Source organism: Crocodylus porosus, unplaced genomic scaffold (assembly GCF_001723895.1).
Source record: "Crocodylus porosus isolate Cpor-Errol unplaced genomic scaffold, CroPor_comp1, whole genome shotgun sequence".
In the NCBI taxonomy this organism is placed as follows: domain Eukaryota; kingdom Metazoa; phylum Chordata; order Crocodylia; family Crocodylidae; genus Crocodylus; species Crocodylus porosus.
The window spans coordinates 87,425,757-87,445,209 of NW_017728918.1; the positions used below are offsets into that span (position 1 = coordinate 87,425,757).

The window sequence follows — 19,453 nt, forward strand, 5'->3', positions numbered from 1 at the left end:
AGGGTGATTGCTGGTTCTGTGCGATATGTATGTTGATCTGTGGGTTTCTTGTATAACATGGTCTGTATTTTATCATTCTGGATACTGATCATCGTGTCTAAAAAGGAGATGTTGGTGCTGGAGTATTCTAGAGAAAGTTGGATGGAGGGATAGTTATTGGTGAATTTCTGATGGAACTCAATCAGAGATTGCAGGTTTTCAGTCCAAATGATGAAGATGTCATCGATATATCTTAAGTATAACAAGGGATTGATGGTGCAGTTCTTGAAGAAGCCTTCGTCGAGGTGGCTCATAAAAAGGTTGGCATACTGTGGGGGCATTTTGGTGCCCATAGCTGTTCCCATCATCTGGAGGAAGGGTTGATTATTAAAAGTGAAATTGTTGTGTGTGAGGATGAAGTGTATAAGGTCAGTAATATCTTTGGGTCTGTATTCTGAGTTGTTAGCTTGTTCCTGTAGATATGTAAGGCAGGCTTGGATGCCGTCCTGGTGTGGGATGTTGGTATATGGGCTGGTAACATCCGTGGTGGCTAGGAGGGTGTTGCTGGGAAGGTAGTTTTATGTTTTTAAGTTTCCATAAAAAGTCTGTAGTGTCTTGTACAAAACTTGCTCTGTGGGTGACGAGCAGTTTTAGGATTGATTCAATGAAACCGATATTTCCTCAGTTAGGATCCCATGGTTGGATATGATAGGTCTGCCGGGGTTCCCTTGTTTGTGGATTTTAGGAAGCATGTAAAAAGTCCACAGGTTAGGTAGTGTGGGGATCAAGGTCTGCAGTTTTTCTTGTAGTCTTGCTGGAAATGATTTGATGGTATTGTTGAGTTTCTTGGTGAAAAGGGAGTAGGATCTTCTTGTAGTTATTTGTAGTAGGTGGTGTCAGAGAGCTGTCTGTTGGCTTCCTTTATGTAGTCTTCATGGTTTAGGATGACTATGACTCCTCCTTTATCTGCTGTTTTTATTACTATTTGGTGGTTAGATCTTAGAGCTTCTATGGCCTTTTTCTCAGGTAGAGAGAGGTTGTTATTGTAGCGTGTGTTGCTGATTATTTAATTGTTCATTCTTTTCCTGAAGGCGTCAGTGTAGTGGTCGACTTCAGGGTTTTGTCCACTGTGAGGTGTCCAATCTGATTTTTTTGGGGTTTTTTGGCATTGATCTTTTCTTGAATGTTGTCAGAGGATGAGTTGTTGTTGGGGGTGGGTTCAGTTTGGTCATGGAAATATTCCTTGAGGCGGAAGCGTCGGAAGAATTTTTCTAGTTCTCCACATTGAAGTATTTTATAAGGATATTTTTCTAGACAAAAAATTAGGCCTATAGAATACACAGATTTTTCAGTTTTGGTAAGCGTGTGTGTGGAGAGATTGATAATATCTGTGGGTTGGTTGCTGCTTTCAGTTTTATCAAGTCTGAGGTTGGACACCCCTGCCAGAAAATCAAGGGGCCAGACCCCTGCCTCCCCACCTGCCTTGTTCTGGTGTAAAAAAAAACAAAACAGACTGGTGTCGGCCTGGTAAGCACAAAAAAATTTTGTGCTAAAACATGCAAGGCTTTGCATGGAAAGGTTTGAGGCCAAAAAAAAACTGCCCGAGTGCCCCATGCAACTTGCATCCAATGAAAGTGAAGGGCATCAGGCTAGGGCAGGGGGTGATGCCCTTTGGGACCCCGAAGCCCAGGGAAAGGCAATGCTTTGAGCACACTTGGGGGTAGCCTGAAGGGTACCCCGCACCCAGTGCCCTGTAGAAACAGCACGTCGCCTGAAGGGTGCCCCCCTCCCCTTTCACCTAGCCTTGGGGGAGATGCTTGTGTACTCTTACGGAGCCCTGCAGAGCTTTGTACAGAAAGGTTTGACACCAAAAAAAAAAAGTACCCAAGTGCCCTGTGCTTGGGGGTTAGCTTTGCATGGAAAGATTTCATGCCTCAGCTCCCTGAGTGTCCTATGCAACTTGCACCCAGGAATAGAGAGTGGCAGAAGTGCTGCGGCTGGGCGTTTCTTGTCCTAAAGTGCCACCTGACAGCAAGGTAGGACTGAAAGGGCATGAGGGTAACATTGTCCTGACATGCCCCCTAGTGCTTTTTACTAGACATAGCATAATAAGCCCTTATGTGGTAAATCACGTCTATGTTACTTATTTAGCCGTCTTAAACTAAGAAAGAAAAATTAAACCAGGAACATTTTTAGCAGGCCCTGGGATTTGCAGTCCAGAATTACAGCAGCAGGACTCTGCAAGGTTGTTCATCACCTCCTCTTCCTGCTTCCAGGTACCTCTGGGATTTGTAGTCCACAGTTGCAGCCAGCAGTGAGTTTGAGCTGGGGAAGGGATATTTAATTAGCCGGGGTTTGCCTGGCACGGGGGCAGTCCCCCCATAGACTGGGCTGTGTTCCCACCCCCTTGTTGGCCAGCCCTCACTGCTCTAGCTCTAGCAGAGGGTTGAGGCCAGCCCTGCTTCTGGAGCAGACAGCCCAGCCCAGCCCAAGGCTATAAAGCATTCTGGGATGCTGACTTTGATTTAACTTGAACCAGGAAGGACAGAATTTTCATAAACCAGTTTGATCCAGATCAGTTAAGTCTGATACTACATTCAACCACGTTTATCTTAAACCAGTTTCAGCCATTTTGAAACTGGTTTATGTGCACTGAACTTCTGTTTTGTTACAGTTTTAAACCAGTTTCTGATCACTTACCAGTTTCTGTGCAACTTCTGTCCCCAGCCTCAGAGACTGATGTGGTATGAAACAGATAAGGAGATTGATGAGTAGCACATCTTCAATTGCAGACTGAAAAGTTATTGCTTTACTTGACAAAACAACCTTAAATCAAAATTATTTGTCCAGTTTACTTTCCCTGTGTCTTGTTTAGCAAATCTAAATTCTTGATGGCTCTTTTCATCATGAACTACAGAAAAAAATGCTTGTGAGATTTAGTGTTGGTAATCATCTTTAACCATGAAGGGTAATAGTTGCTCTTTTTACTTGGTAAAGTAAACCTCTGTCAACTTCGAGTCAGCAAATGCCAATGATAATTTTTGCTACAAATTCAAGTGTAAAAGATTTTTTGGAATAAGCTGAGCAAAAAATTGGTCCATCCAAATGGTCACATGTGCATGACCATGACTGCCAGCAAATTCAGATGTAGATGTTAATGAGGTGCATACGTGTGCTGTGTTTTACCACTTCCAAGTACATGTATACATTTGTTGTCAGTACAAAATTGCATAGAAAAATGGGCTGCATGGGCTGCCTGCTAGATTGAAAAGATTCATATAATGTCCTTCCTGGAATTTAGAGAGAAAAGTGACATGCTTCTCCGAAATTATTTATATAGCTGATGTTATTTGGACTTGCATATAGCCTGCAAATCAGGTTTGGGTTCTCTACAGAAGCAGGGGCCAGTGTCAAGAAGAAAAACCTGTTTAAATGAGTGCTGTCAGTTCTTTTATCCTCTCCTCAGTACTTAATCCGTATATTGTAATTTCAAATGCTAGTCATACCTGCAAAAATGTGTGCTGTGTAAATCAACCTGTTGGTGTAAATTGTGTAAATAATAGATGCATTTTATAAATAAGTGCCTATTCATGTATTCATAGCATGTCTAAAATTGGTTGCATGTTTTCTCAGTAAATGTTCTAAATATTTGCCACCCCACTCTGTATTTTTCAATTGTAAAAGAATGATTATGTATCTGTTATGCACATTAATTGCACTTGGGTTCAAAGTGGTATTAATCTCTAATGTGCATGCCTCTCTGAATGGTGATTTTTGGGATCATATTTCCCATTTCAGTTGTTGAAACACCATTTACATTTTTGAAAATTCATCCAAAACTAGAAATATGGGCTATAGAATATACTTTCTAAACAGTTTAAAGTCGTACTACTTCTGTTTGACTGCATTATTTAAGCTGCGTTAGCAGATGATAATGAAACTTCTGTAATATTTCTCAAAACCGGATGTGCTAAGCTAAATGAAGTAATATTATGTAGGTTTGTTTTTCATAGTTTGTAGATGGAAAGCACAGTTGAGATCACACTCTCAAAATACCAGTTGATTGCTATTTGGTACCTGTTTGTTTGTTCCCTGATTGGTTAGAACTGTTGCTGGGCTGATACCATTTTAACCAAAATTAGAAAGTCCATATAAATGAGTCAAACTAGACTGCCTGCTTTTTTCAGTTCTCTCTTCTGATTCATCAGTTGTTTGTTGCAGACTCTCACTGCCTTTGTGAACTGGGTATTGTGGCTGCTTAGGTGAAAAGCTATTGGTGATTACTTATACAGGGAAAATATTCACAAAGGTCTTGTGTTGATGACATTAAGATGTTTTCAAAATTATCACTCTTAGGAAAAGTTGAAGGAGAGACACTGTAGTTAACCCAAATAGGTGAGGGGAGAGACTATTTCTATTCTATTCTCTTGGTCAGCTATAGGATATATACTTTTCAGGATTATAGTAACTAGATATCACTGCTGCATTTCAGGAAAAAAACATAGACTGTTTACCAAAACCATGGGTTAGTGCAATAATTTAAGAGTTAGAGGTGAAATGTTTATGTTGCATTCAAAGGAATATTACTTCTTTCTCTGTCTGTTGAAATTAAACCTATACTCAGACTTTTCCTTTTGAAAACTAGCTAGGTTTTGATGGCAAAAGGAATACTTTTTCCAGAAATTTTACATTTGGACAGCTTTAAGCTTTTTTTTTTTTCCCCTACCATACTGGTGAATTAAAATCAGGATGGTAGTAGAAGGTAGTTTTGGGATTTCTGTTGAGTCAAAGTTTGCTGCACCACAAAGATTCTGCGGTGGCTGAAATGAAGATAATAAGAGAGATGTAATCATGTGGGGAATTCTCCAACATGGCAGACTTTTCAATTGCATTCCCACCTCCCCCTCTATTTGTTGGGAAGAGTAATGTAAAGAGGAAGTATACCTTTAATAACAACATCTAAACAGACTCCTTGTTTGTGATTCACAGTGGAAATTTGGTGAGAATACTACTCTAAACTCTTTGACCCTTGAGGGTGCAAGCAATGGTGTTAGGTTACAACTAAGCCTTATTGGCCCTCGTGGATTATATTTGCTTATTTAGAAGAACAATAAACTCTAGTTTATATGGCTAGAATAGCCCTCTAAATTGCTGTCCCATGAGCCTTTATAAAAATAAATTTCCTCAACTTGGTATATTCCATGATTAATGGCCTCTGTGATACAACAATTCTGTGCCTTAGTCAGATGTTTTTAATTTCCTCTCTGAACTGGTTTATGAAATATAGCAACATAGAAGATAATTTCCTATTTGCTGTATTTAATGTTTCTTCATTTACACTGTAACTGCTTATAATTACGTTGTAGAAAATTTAAGTATTGTTATCTTTCAAAATGCTAGTGGTTTCAACTTTTTTTTCTCCTTTTTAACATGGGTTATTCATTTTATTGCAGGATTTGGTTGTTCGTATTGTCTTCATTCTTGGTAATTTAACAGCAAAGAATAACCAGGCCCGTGAGCAATTTTTTAAAGAGAAAAGGAGTGTTAGCATCCTGACATCATTATTCCAAATCTACAGTGAATTTGATATGAATGAAAAAAAAAGGAAGCATAAAGCAGGAGAAGAAAAGAAAACCCAAAAGCATCCTTCAGAAGCAGAAGATGTCCTTATAAAACTGATAAGAGTGCTTGCTAATCTCTCCATTCATCCCAGTATAGGAGCAGCTCTGGCAGCTAATCACTACATTGTGGCACTACTTGTTATGGTACTAGGTAAAGTCTGCATTTCCTTTTCTTGTATTTTGTTTGTCCAATTTGAAAGGCAGGAATACTACTTGACCTTCACATAAGGCAGAACCTTAATGAAAACTGCTCTGCTGGTGATATGGCTAGGTCAATTAGCTAATGTTAATAATCGCAGTATATGAAATATCCTATTTTAAACAGCAGCAACATTTATCACATTCATACTGAATTTCAGTGCCTAAGAGGAAGAAGGCTGTAAAGGTGCCCCATGAATCATATCATAAACCATGAAGCAAACTGCTTAAGTAAAATGGAGGAATCAGGGGTCTCATGTGATATGTGTGTCTTACTATGAAAGGTCACATAATAAGACTTCCTTATTACCATATACCGTATACACTACTTATTGTTGTTGAGACAAAAAAAGTTTATAGTTAAGTTTGTCACAGATTTACCATAAATTATTTAATCATTTCAGAATTTGGAAACTTTTAGTGCTTTGGGGATATTCCATGTGCGCATAAGGATAGCCTTTGAAGTGTCCAGACTTCCAAAGTATGTCACAGACTTGTTTCTATGTGGCTTCTGCCTTCATAAAGCATATGGCATGTGCAAAATTAACATTATAAATCAGTAGATTTTACACATTGTTACCCAACTCAAGAGGAAATTACGTGGATGAAGAGTTGGAAGAATGGGACTCGTATTGGCATTCCTGGGTCATCTCCATCTTATTGAAAAGTGGATAGTTTCTACATTGGCAATACAGTGCTTGAATGTCTGAAACTGTAAACTGTTCTCATTCTACTTTTATACTTAACAACAGGAACAATTTTAATGTGTTAGAAGTGCTAGCATTTAGAGTTTTTAAAAAAAAACACTTTCCTTATACCAGGATTCTGGTATGCCACAGCTGCAGTACAAATGTTATTGTATTGGACAGGACAAAACTGCCCTTCAAACTGCATGTAACTCATTAAATTGTTGCATACCACTCAACAAATGTCAGCTTCAGACTCTATGGCCACATCCAGAAGAGCATGGCTGTGCAGTATGTGGCACCACAGAAACATCTCTGGTGCAACATACTGTACTTTCAGCTGTTCTCCCCACTGCAAGGGAAGAGCTCTGGGGTTGGGGGAGAAGGGGGGTTGACACTGGGGTCAAAAAACCCCATGGAAAAAAAAAGAGCAGCACACGTGGTGGCAGTCCACGGTGCTTGAAACCAGAGCCTAGCTGGGTGGAACCGCATTCCAGCTGCCAACCAGGCTCTGAGTGGCAGGAACACTGCTACTGCAGCTCCAGGAGGCCCCCAGAACCCCAGGTGTGGATGCAGCCTATGGGTGCATCTACATGTAAAATTAATGGAAGCCAATAAAGTCTGGAGTAGTTCCTGCTGGAGTTAACTGCTTCCAGGCGCAGTGTCTATATACGTGCCTGAGAGCAGCACTTTGAGCTCAGGCAGAGCACCCAGGCTGGCAGCAGGCTCAAGGGTCAGCCCCAGGTTCCAGGTGGTGGTGTTGGGAGGTAGAAGGGTTGGCTGGGGCATGAGTGCCAAACGTGTGGAGCCGCGTGGCCAGGCAGCAGGCAAGGGTCTGGCACCCTGCTGCCTAGGCTGACCAGGTGCAATTTACGTTCAGGTTAGCATTTATACGTGTGTGTCACTGCGGTTAGTAACTGCACTGTAAGATAGTACTGTCCCCAACTGTACTATCTTACAACGGAGGTAATTAATTTACCGCACCATAATATCTGCACACATGTAGACAGTGGCACTTTACTGTGGAGGGAATTCATCAACGAAAAGTGCAGTAACGCATATGCGTAGATGCACCATGTGGGCACGTCCGGATAGGCACACCCATACGGTTTGCAGTGCCTCAGCCAACTCTGAGGCACTGCAAACCACACGTGGTGCAGGTGCATCCCATTTGCCGTGCTGCTAATTTGCAGCTTGGTGCCAAAATTTGACACTGAGAGATCCCAGTGTTTTACAAAAAAAAAAAAAAAGCCACAGCCAAAAAAAAGCAGTGTGGCACACACTCTAGGAGCATGCACTGGCAGGCACCAAGGCTGGATCCTCCAGGGAGAAGCTTTGGCTGCTAGCCAGCGCTTCTCTCCTGTTCTGGTTGACCCCCAGCTCCTCCAGCGTGCCAGGACTTGGGAGGAGTGGGAAAAGTGGGGCATTTTGTCCTGCATCAAACCCCACATTCAGGGGCATGTGCAACGGCAAAAAGCAGCATCATAAATTTGTGTCGGTCCTATTTTTTGTGCTTCTGCACATGTGCACTCATCTGGACATGCCCTATAGATGTTAATGTCAGAGATGATTGAAAATTGGAACGTTTTTCACAAATTGCAAAGATTCATCTTAAGTAGAGAAACTAGCTTTATTTCATGTTAATTAGTTGTGACTGCCCTTTGATCCATGCAGACAGGTACTGTAACCCTGACTTGGGAAAATTTTATGTCTCCTACAATTACAGTCATGGGAACTGTGGTGAAGTTTGCTATTCAGTGTTCCAAAGCATGGCTTTTCAGAGGGGGGCCCACAGGCTGCATGTAGCCTACAAGGGGTTAATTTGCAGTCCTTGGACTCTCACCCAGCTGCCATTCCTCGCTTTGCTCCAGCTGCAAGAGCAGCTAGACTCTCCAGGCTCCTCTCTCCCTCCTTACACTGCACTTCTTGCCTTTACCCGAGGGGACAGAGCAGTGTGGTAGGGTGAGGAGCTGACGGAGAGTCTGGGGCCACACCTGGGTGAGGGATTGGGGCTGCATGCAGGAGGGGATCATACCTGCATGGGGTCGGGGCAGAACACAATTGCACATGAGCAGGTTGCAGGGTCGGGTCAGGTTGAGCAGGGATCACATTTGCTTGAGCTCACATGTAGTGCAGCAGTGGGGCTGCATCTGTACAGCATGCTTGGTGTGGCCTATGCAGCGTGCAGCTTCAGGGGCATGTGGCCCTCAGGGGCTTAAAAGTTGGGCTACCTATTCTAAGGTATATTTTTTTCTATGATCAGAATACAGGTCGCTTGATGACTGTGAGGAGCTGGTCATCAATGCAACAGCAACACTTAATAGCTTATCGTACTACCAAGTGAAGAATTCTGCAGTTCAAGAGAAGAAACTACACATTGCTGAGCGTAAGGATATTTTAATCGATTCCTTTTTCCTTGTGTTTTAGAATATTGAGATAAGTTATTTGTTTTGATTATATTACGGCCTTCAAGAAGACAGAATAATTAATAATAATTAGCAGTATACTCTAGGACACACGTTTTCCAGGGCCAAAATCTGGGCTACAGACCATTCCAGCATTCATCCAAGGCCAAAACATAATACTTAAACCAGTGTAGAAATATTCATTTAGGTAAAAAAAACAGTCCTTTTCCCCCAAAATTTCACTGACTCAGCAGTTGTTTTCTGTTGTATAATTTTTGGTTAAGCTCTTGAAAGCCTATGTGAAAAAATATAAAAATAGCACTGTGGGATTCCATGCTTTTGACTCCAGATTAGATATGCTTCATTTCCAAGTAAAAAGGCGGTTGGTTCTTTTTAATTGCTAGCCTTGCAAACTCTGGTCAAGAGCTGAAAACAAAGCTGTTTTCTTTCTGGCTCAAAAATCGGTTCCTGGAAATAGGGATTCTGCAAATGGAAGTTTGTAGTTAAGTATAAGAACAATAAGTTATTGAGGTGGTTGTGAGTTTTAGGCCTTTTATGGTAAATACTGTACAAAAGTCTTTGCTCTGAAGAATTTCCATTCTAAATAGACATGACAGTCAAGATGACAGAGAAATGGAGACACTGAAAGGGGAAATGGCTTGCTCAAAGTTATAGAGTAAGTCACTGGTGGAAATAGGAAGAGGAACCTACAGGCATGTCCAGATGAGTATACACTTGCATTTCCCTGGGGACAAGTAGCAAATATGTGTTACTGCTGCATGTCCCCAGGGAATGCCCCTGCACATGTACTCTGATGTACGGCAAATTGCCTGGGTAGGGTGGGGGATGCTGGGCCCAGTACCTGGGCTGGTCCCAGAAGCCTTTCCTGGGGGCCTCCTGGGGCTGCAGTGGTGGTGATCTGGGCGTGCAGAGCCTGGCTGGAAGCTGGAGTACGGCTCTGACCAGCTGAGCTCTGTTTTCAGGTGGCATACACTGCAGCTGTATACACCTTCCCACTTTCTTTTGAAGCCTTAGTTTTTAGATACCAGGATTGCCCAGTATCTAATTTTGGTTCTGCGCTACAAATACCCGGCACAGAGAACTTTTTGTTGTGTACCACGTGTGTTTTGCAGCACCTCAAAAGCCTTTGAGGCACCACAAAGCACATGTGCATGCTCAACTGGACATGTCACATGTCTCCTGTCTCAACACCAGAGCCCTCTCACTTAGACAACATTCCCTCTATTAAGTAACAGTTTTGCTGATATATGATCCAGAATAGAATTCATCTTGTTCTCCCAAAGCTATACTGGCCTGATTGCTAACCAAATAAGAATCAAAAGCTTATCTTGTCATTGGAATAAACAGACATAGGGAACAGAACTGTGGAGTAAGAAGGACTGAGAAGGTGCAGTTTTTACCACAGCTGCGCTTAGGAAAATTGCCCTATTGTCTGAAGGAGGGAAAGACTTCCTACCTAATTCCCAAATCCTGAAGACAGGGAGTGAGTGGTGGGTTTGCATAGCAGTAAATCCTTCAAGCTTCTTATCCTAGACTGTCCTCCAATAAAGTGCTGCTTCATTTTGCACAGGAAAAGCAGAGTCAAATGCTTCTGGCCACCCATGTACAGTAGGACCCTTCTACTGGGTCTGGGACCCTTCATATACATGGAAAAAGGAGCCAGATTTGGTCCGTTGAAAATGTAATTAAATCTGCAGTTATTACTGTAATTATACATAGTCATTGGACTTGTTGCTGTTTAGGGGACAACATGTTATATGGGAAGGAAACTTGTTTTTTAATGATGTGCAGGTCAGCAGTATCTAAAACCATTGCAGAAAAGTAACTCATAAACCATAAACTTTAAGTCCATTTAGTTTCTTTTTGATTCAAGATGGGCAGCTGAACTGTGCTCAAAAATAGACATTTCTATATATTAGAATTGTGTGTTCAAGTGTTTATGTACCTCTGTTTTCTAAAGGTTTTATCCAAAGCTTATTGAAGCTAATGAAAAGACTTCCATTGGCCACACTGAGCTTTGGATCAGATCTTAAATCACAGGGAATCATAGTTTTCTTTTAAAGACCATGTTCTTAGTTAATCCAACTATTCAGTTTAATCTAATGGGATTGTACATATAGTGATGTCACTTCTGTTAAAAGTGTGTTATTGATAAGACAGCCGATAACTGGACAGTTCATTTAAAATAAATGCTCATTCTAATGCGTCTTACCTCAAGCTGATATGTGAAATGGTTAAAACATGAAAATCAGTTTATAATGCTGTCCAATCTTTGAGTAGATGCAAAGGAATCTACCTCTCTTCAATACTACTTTTTAATAAGAAATGCTATGTTACTAGTAATGTATATATTGTGCACTGGTAATACATGTATTGTGCCTTTTATGCACACTTTAGTCTGAGTCTTTGAAAGTTCTCTAAAACATTAATGAATTAAAACTCTCCACACCTTTTGAGGGAAGGAAGTATTTACTCTGTTTACAGATGACGAAGATGAGAGACAGTTAAAGTGACTTGCTGAAGGTCAGACTGCGAGTTAGCGGTAGACAGAAGAATAGTACAAAACACTTTTGACACCAAGGCCAGTTCTTTAACACTAGAGCTAGGGAAAGAAGTTACACTTAAACTGGTTTAAGTGATTAGAAACTGGTTTCAACCTGTAACAGAACATACATTCAGTGCATATAAAAACGGACCCAAGCCGGCATCTGGCCATGCCCCCCCCATTCTAGCTAATGCTGAGAGCTGTCTTTGTGTGTCTCTCCGATTTCACTGGAACAAAGGCAGACAGAACAGTGTCTGCTTAGAGCTAGATGCCAGTGGCCTGCAACTGCAAATAAACCCTGCAAATCAGAAGTTCTTGAACCTAATGAGAGAGATGCATATTTTCTTTCATAGGGCTTGAGCAGCGAGCTAGGGAGGGGGAAGCCTGGCAAGAGCTGCTTCCCCCTCCAGGCACTCTCTGGCTGGGGACTGTGCTGCCCTAGGTGGGAGTCTAAACCCTTCTCTAATCATAGCGTCATGCCAGGGCCCGGCAACATCCCCTCTCAGCTCAGCACTATGGAAGGGAAGGCAGGGCTCACTCTAGCACCCCCCAACTTCTAGCCTGAGCTACTGCAGACATGTGCCTGCGTTTCCTGATTCAAACGTGAATGTCTATCCACTTGCAAATCAGTTCACTCTCTGCTGGTTAGACTAACCTGCAAATATTGAATCAATTCAGGCTGAGACCTTTTGAATGTCTGACTCTAGCCAGGATAATGCTACCTCAGATTTTCATCTCTTAAGATAGGGCTCTTTTAAAAATGCTTTTGTTCCCATGTTTGTAACAGTATTTTAGATTTGATTATGAATTCAATTCTGCAAGTCTGTTTGCTGAGCAGATGGCTTTGCAGAACCATAGAACATAATAGAGTGGTGGAAATACAGATTAAAAATATCCTAGAGCCAACGATGCCCAAAAGCTATTGACCAGAAGCTGAATTCCACCTTTTTTCCAGACTACAGGCTGCCTTTTCTAATTGTCAACCGTTTTTACCTACTGCCATCTCTCTGGTTGAATTGAGCAGTTTGTAGGAGAGTTAAAGCACTTTTAGCCAGAGGGTCAACAAGTTGCTTTTCCTAGGAAGCATTTTAAGAAATGCTGCTGCTTGATGTAGCTTGTGTGGATTTTGGAGAAAAAAGATTATCACTTCAGAACTCTCTGAATCAAGCTTAACCCAACTCTGGCAACAGCCAAAGGAATGAGAGGGAAGCCAACTTCTCTTTTCTCTGTGGCAAAAGTATAGATGTCTATTATATAATCCCTTATGTATTGAGTGACAGTCTTAGTGGCTCCATCTTTCAACATGGAGGCTTTCTGTGAAGGTTGATGAATGATGGATCCTGCTGTGCTCCATTACTGTGCAGTGAAATCTTCTAGGGCAAATTGCCCCTTCCAGGCAATGGTGGAGACCCAGCTGTTTCTTGTAAAAATACAGAAATGTCATGCAACCTACTCAATATGAAGTTCACAGGGTAGGGAGGTGGCCAGCAGGAAAAGCCTTCACATAAATTTCAGTGTCAATAAATTGTGTTGGCTGTATTTGAGTTGATGCTTTGTATTTGTAAATATAATTATATTGTAATAGATAATGGTTCAATAAGACAGAGTTCTGTTATTCTTAATAAACTTCCATTGCCATCAATAGGAATATGGTTCAAGTAAGGGATTCATTTAACACCATCCTCCATTTCTGTCAGCAAAGCCACCATCATTTCTGCCCAATTTGCTTACTATCTTTGACTCCCTTCTGCTTCCCCTCCACAGACTGATGTTATCCCTAAATCCTGCTGTCTTCCCTACGGAGTATGTCCAAGATCCATCTGCTCCTCTTGGCTCCTTCTGCAGAAACCTCTGTCTGAACCCAGCCATTTCTCACTTTGGGGCAATCACCTCTTCTCTGCCCTCTACCTGTGCCTTTTCAATCTCTTTAGCCATGCCTGTCTTCCAATCTCTGGCAGAACTGGGGATAGCAATCTGATTTCCCCAAAATATGCTAATTTAACAGCTCCTTTTAGGTTCTAAATCCATTCCTCACCAATCCTTCTCTAAATCACTCCCAGGTCTGCAGTGAGCCAGTGTACCATATTTCTCTACCCATTGAAATAAAAACCATTCCAGGAAATATTGACTAAGAAGATATTCAAACAATGGAATAACCTGTACATATGCTCATGCTTGCCACTTCATTTTTTTGTGTCCCATCCTACATTTACGTGTTCCATTTTGTTTTTAAATCCGTCAGCAAAGAGGTTTATCCTCATGTTTATCTGTAAAGAATGAAGCATGCGTTTTGTGCTATATATAAGTAATGGTAATTGTACTTTTCTGTTTCTCTGTAAATCAATAGTGCTTTTAAAACTGCTAATGAGCAGCAATATGGATGGAATTCTGGAGGCTGTGAGAGTCTTCGGCAATCTTTCCCAGTACCATGAAATCTGTGACTTCATTGTGAAGAGAAAGAGTGAGTTCCTATTGCATAAGTAGTGATGCTTTTTAACCTGTTTAGGTGGATGCTTATAATTCTTAACATAAGCACGCAATCTTAAGAGGTTTGACTTAATGTAGAATTGAAAAATCCAGTAGCCAGAGTACCAACAAGAATAATGAGTCCACTTTTACTAGATCATTATTGAAACCAAGGTTACTTGAGGGGGAAAGTGCATTGAAACTTGTTGCACAGAAAAAAATGCAGAAAGTATTTTTTTCTTTTAAATTATTACGAACAATTCTGAAATTTCTTGCTAGCTCTTCCTTAGCATCCGCATTATTGATTCTGTCAGCAGTGATTCAGTATAATAAAATAAAATGTAAGTATTTTTAAAAGTTTAGATTTACAGGACCCTGATTTTTGTATATGACTATGCTTCAAGTGCTCATTTGTATACTTTCAAAAACATGTAATGGCCTCATTAAAAGACAACAAAAAAGTGTAAGGGTAAGACCCCTGCCCCCGCAGTAGTCTGTCATTTTTTCCTTTTGATAGATGAGAAACCCTAGAGCAAATGACAGCTCTTTCGCTATCCAGAGAAAGTATCTTGTAAAAATTTAATTACTGCTGCTTCTCTATAATCTTCTTGTGTTATGACATCCATGGACTGATCTAGGATTTTGAAAAGGGGGTGAAAGTGGTGTGGTGAATTATTACATATAATACAACATATATTTTTCTACAGTTAGAGAGAAATGAGAAACATTACTAATCTGCTAAGGGCCCAGTACTATATTTTTTGGTTTAAGAGCAAAGCAAAAAACAAATGTAACTATTGCAATGTGTACTAATTAGCTAGCTTTATATATAAAGTATTAAAAAACAGTACAACATAGGCAAAAGAGTATAAAAATATTTTTTTATTGGTCATGTGGTCATTATAGTTAAATGTACATCTCTTAATAAGATTCATAATACAATACCTAGCCTTCTTGAGTATCTTGACAGTACTTCCAACACTTCACTGTCAATCATTTCCACACTTGAGTAAAGGTTTTTAGCTTGAATTAAACAGTCTGCAAGGATAACTAACCAAGAATAACTAACAGACAGCAAAATTGCAGAAGAAAGGATAGCTTGATTATTGGAACATCAAAATCATTAAAAAAGAGAGAGGTGGGTTCATTAACTCTAGAGTGGAGAGAGATTAACAGGAATCAAATGCATTAAAATGAGGCATGGATTCAATTGGCTCCCTCATCACTGCCTGAATTGAAATGCTGCTGCCTCTTACAGGCAGTTGGTTTTTAAAGTTTGGGTGGAACAGGAATCAAAGCGGGGTGCCATTGTAACACTGCTGCTACCCTCCCCCACCCAGATCCACCCCTGAGGACATCTCTCTCCTTTCGAGCTGTGTCTTAAAGTGTTCAAAGATCTCGATCCTGCTGAGGGTTAAACCTGTATTTTCAAATGTGGTACCTATTTTTAGGCATCTATATAGGTGTTTTGATTTTTTTTTCAGAAGCAGTGAGGACCTTTAGCTCAAACTGACGTAAAGGGGAGTTCAATGCCTCTGGACTCATATACTTATGTGTAGGGACCTACTCAAATTGCATTTTTGTGGAAACCACAAAAAATGAAGGTTTCTGTGAATACTGCAAAAAACAGCAGTTTCCACAATTTTGTATGCAGTTGCCAGAAAAAAAAAAAACCTTACTAAAAATAAAATGCTAGCTCCCCAGTGGGAGCCAGTGGCTGCTGTGGCCTGGCATCACAGCCCACTATGGGGGGAATCTGCCAGGGCAAAGGGGAGCAGCCAAGATGGCAGCCACTTCCTCCACTGCTGATTGGCTGAGGGCTGCCTTTCATGCAGCCCCACCCTCTCCACCAGTCAGCAACAAGGCCATGTGAAGGACAGCCCTCTACCAATCATCAGCAAGAAGCAGAGCCGCTGGGGCCCCTCAGCCAATTAGTGGCTGGTGGGAGGGTGGGCACTGTGATAAGCCCATGAAAATAGCAGTGAGCACCAGTATTGGCCTATGAAATTGCCTGTCTGTCACTTCAGTTTGGGTAAGTGCCCAAAGTTGTTTTAAGTTAACTTTATTTTAGGCATCTGAGTTTAAAAATTTTCCCTAGAGTACATAAAGAGGTAGTAACACTAAATAAATATAAACTGAACAATTATTTCACTTTCAATTTAGCCAAAGCATTAAAATGTACCAAATAAATATCCAAATACTACTATAAATATTAATGAGAATTCCTTTAGGGAGATTAGAGAAATCAGTGTTCAGGTGATCAATATGTGGTAATGACCGATATCCAGTATCCTTAGGTCAGGGGTGGGCAAAATACAGCCTGGGGGCTGGATGCAGCCCGCCAAATGATTGTTTCCATCCTGCGGCTGCCCCTGTAGCACTCTGCATAAGGCTGAGCTCCAGCTGGGACAGCCTGTACTGTGCTCCCACTGACACCCACCACACACCTACCAACGGTCCCAGCCCTGGCTAGTGTGCACAGCTTCCTGGTGAAGCTGCTCCTGCTGCCACCTCAGCCTCCTGGGTACTGCTTAGCTCTCCCTGCCTTCAGTAGCAACTCCTCCTCCTCTCCTCCTCCTGCCCCTGCTGCGCCATTCCAGGCACCAGATAACTCAGGGAAGCAGCACCAGGCAGGGAGGAAGCTGCCTCAGCATGTGGGGTTACAGCTACAGCTCCTGGCTGCCTTCCATCCACTCTGCCTGCCTGGTGAGATAAGCATATTTGTTGCTATATTTACGCTACCTTTGGGCAGCTGAGTGGGTAGATGGCAACTCCACTGGCAAGTTGTGCATGCTGGCCAGTGCGATTGTTGGGTGTGGGCAGAAGCACAACGCGGGCTGCCCTGGGTGGGAGTGGGTGGGACTCAGCCCCATGCTGTGCACCATGGAGGGCAGCCACAGCCTGGATGGGGGTGTGTGGGGAGGAGGACAGGCCACACCTGCACTGCACCACCTGGGCGAGTTCTGCTGCACATGCCCCCTGCCACCTCTTCCCTCCCCGGCCCTGGCCAGCTCCTGTGATCTAGCATGTAGGCAGCCCCGCACACACAGTATACAAGAGTTGGACTTTATTTTGAGCTATTATTCAATCGTCTCTATATACACTACTCAAAAAACCATAAATCAGGACACAAATGTATTTTGAAATAAAATTAAAATATAGTAGAGATTTAAATCATTTGGCGGGCTGCATCCAGCCCGCAGGCTGTATTTTGCCCACCCCTGACCTAAGGATACTGGATATCGGTCATTACCACATATTGATCACTTGAACACTGATTTCTCTAATCTCCCTAAAGGAATTCTCATCAGGACACACATGTATTTTGAAATAAAATTAAAATATAGTAGAGATTTGATTTTTAATATATGATGTGTTTGTTTTTTTAATCTGTAATTTGTTAAAATGATATCTTCTGAAAGATTTTGTGTGCGGCCCTTGACAGCTCACCAAAACTCGTTAAGTGAAACAGCTGAAACAGTACCCACCCCTGCCTTAGGCAGTTCTAGCAACATTGAGCTAACATGGTATCAGGTAACATTTTCAGGTGGTTCTGGCTCCTTCTCTGAGTATACAAATTTAATAAGTGTATTGTTCCATTTGTATAATGCCCTTTGTAATCCAAGCCCGTCTTCTTGGGGGTAATTTTGTTTCCTGCTGTACAATCCAGTCTACAAGTTCATGATTGCTTTGCTCGATGCCAAACATCAAGATGTATGCTTTTCCGCCTGTGGAGTTCTGCTTAACCTTACTGTGGATAAGAACAAACGAGCTATACTGAAGGAAGAAGGAGGAATTAGAAAGTAAGTTTCTGATCAAGGTTACAACAGGTCATGATCACAAAAATGTGACTTTAGATCATGAGTCTGTTATAATCAGCTGTTCTGTCAATCTGCTGTGGTTTCTGCATTCTCTGGAGTTTTTGCAAGTGCTGTACCTCAGTCAGCATAAGGGGGTATGCAGATGATCTGATATTACAATTTTGTCAAATTATCATAGTTTTAAATTCAACTTCCAAATAGAGGAAATAACCAAGTATTCTTTTTTCTTTACTTGGTTTACTTTTTGGGTAATTAGATGTCACTTTAGGTTTAATTAGATGGCCATCAGAGTCCCTTCCAACTCTGTGATTTAGGGTTTACTCTGTGCTGCCCCATAGTAAGCTTGAGTTTGATTGTTTGAGTTCAGTGATTTGATAGATTTCATAGATTTCATAGACATTAGGGCTGGAAGGGACCTTGGAAGATCGAGTCCAGCCCCCTGCCCAAAGGGCAGGAAGTCAGCTGGGGTCATAGGATCTCAGCAAGATAAGCATCCAATTTGCTCTTGAAGGTGTTCAATGTAGGTGCTTGAACCACCTCCAATGGCAAGCTGTTCCAGACCTTGGGGGCTCGGACAGTAAAGAAATTCTTCCTTATGTCCAGTCTGAAACCATCTTGCAGGAGTTTGTGACCGTTCGACCTAGTCATCCCTTGGGGCGCTCTGGTGAATAAATGTTCCCCCAGGTACTGGTGGTTACTTACCCCTGATAAACTTATAGGTGGCCATCAGATCACCCCTGAGCCTGAGCTTTTCCAAGCTAGAGCTGTATTGCTCTCAGCCTGTCGTCATACGGTCTGTTTTCCTGACCACTGATTATGCACGTGGCTCTTTTCTGGACTCTCTCAAGCTTCTCCACATCCTTTTTGAATTGTGGAGCCCAAAACTGGGCACAGTACTCCAGCTGCGGCCTCACCAAGGCTGAGTACAAGGGGAGAATGACGTCCCAGAATTTGCTGGAGAAGCATCTATAGATGCAAGCCAACGTTTTGGGCGCTTTACTTAGCCACATCATCACGTTGCAGGCTCATGTTCATCTTGTGGTCAATGATGACCCCCAAGTCTCTTTCTTCCGTAGTGCTAGCCAGCATAGCACTTCTGAGCCTATAAGGATGCTGCAGGTTTTTCCTCCCAAGGTGGAGAACCTTGCACTTTTCAGTGTTAAACACCATCAGGTTCTCATCCGCCCATTTGCTGAGCCTGTCCAGGTCAGCCTGGATCACCCGCCTGTCTTCTGGTGTGGATGCTTTGCCCCAAAGTTTGCTGTCATTGGCCAACTTGGCCAGTCCGCTCCTGACTTCAATATCCACATCATTGCTGAAGATGTTGAACAATATGGGTCCAAGGACAGAGCCTCGGGGACCCCACTGGTCACAGGGCACCATGACGATTGACTCCCGTCAGTTACTACCCTCTGGGTCTGACCACAGAGCCAATTTCCCAGCCTGTGGACTGTGGTGGACCCAAAGCCACAATTGGCCAGTTTTGCCAAGAGGTGATCATGGGATACCCGATTGAAGGCTTTTTTTTTAAGTCAAGATATATGGAATCAATCTCTTCTCCCTTGTCCAGGTGATAGGTCACCTGGTCATAGAAGGTAATGAGATTGGTCCAGCCCGTACTGGCTATCCCTCAGGATGTTGGCGTCAGCCAGTCCATTAAGGATGGCCTCTCTAATAAACTTTTCTAAGATCTTCCCTGGGATAGAAGTCA

The 19,453-nt window shown here is 42.0% G+C and overlaps 1 protein-coding gene across 6 annotated transcripts in view; it reads left to right on the forward strand.

Moving 5' to 3' along the window:
* ARMC2 (armadillo repeat containing 2) overlaps window positions 1-19,453 on the forward strand; it is a 165,676-nt gene that overhangs the window by 101,840 nt on the left and 44,383 nt on the right. For 4 of the 6 annotated variants that reach the window (XR_002101659.1, XM_019537868.1, XM_019537865.1 and 1 more), the window contains exons 13-16: window positions 5,433-5,751; window positions 8,748-8,870; window positions 13,803-13,916; window positions 17,592-17,724. Coding sequence is in view for 5 of the 6 variants with exons in the window: in XM_019537868.1 (XP_019393413.1) it covers window positions 5,433-5,751; window positions 8,748-8,870; window positions 13,803-13,916; window positions 17,592-17,724 (689 nt within the window). In the remaining variant the exon portion in view is untranslated. The remainder of the gene's footprint in view (window positions 1-5,432; window positions 5,752-8,747; window positions 8,871-13,802; window positions 13,917-17,591; window positions 17,725-19,453) is intronic. The other 2 variants (XM_019537867.1, XM_019537869.1) reach the window with 2 other exon arrangements.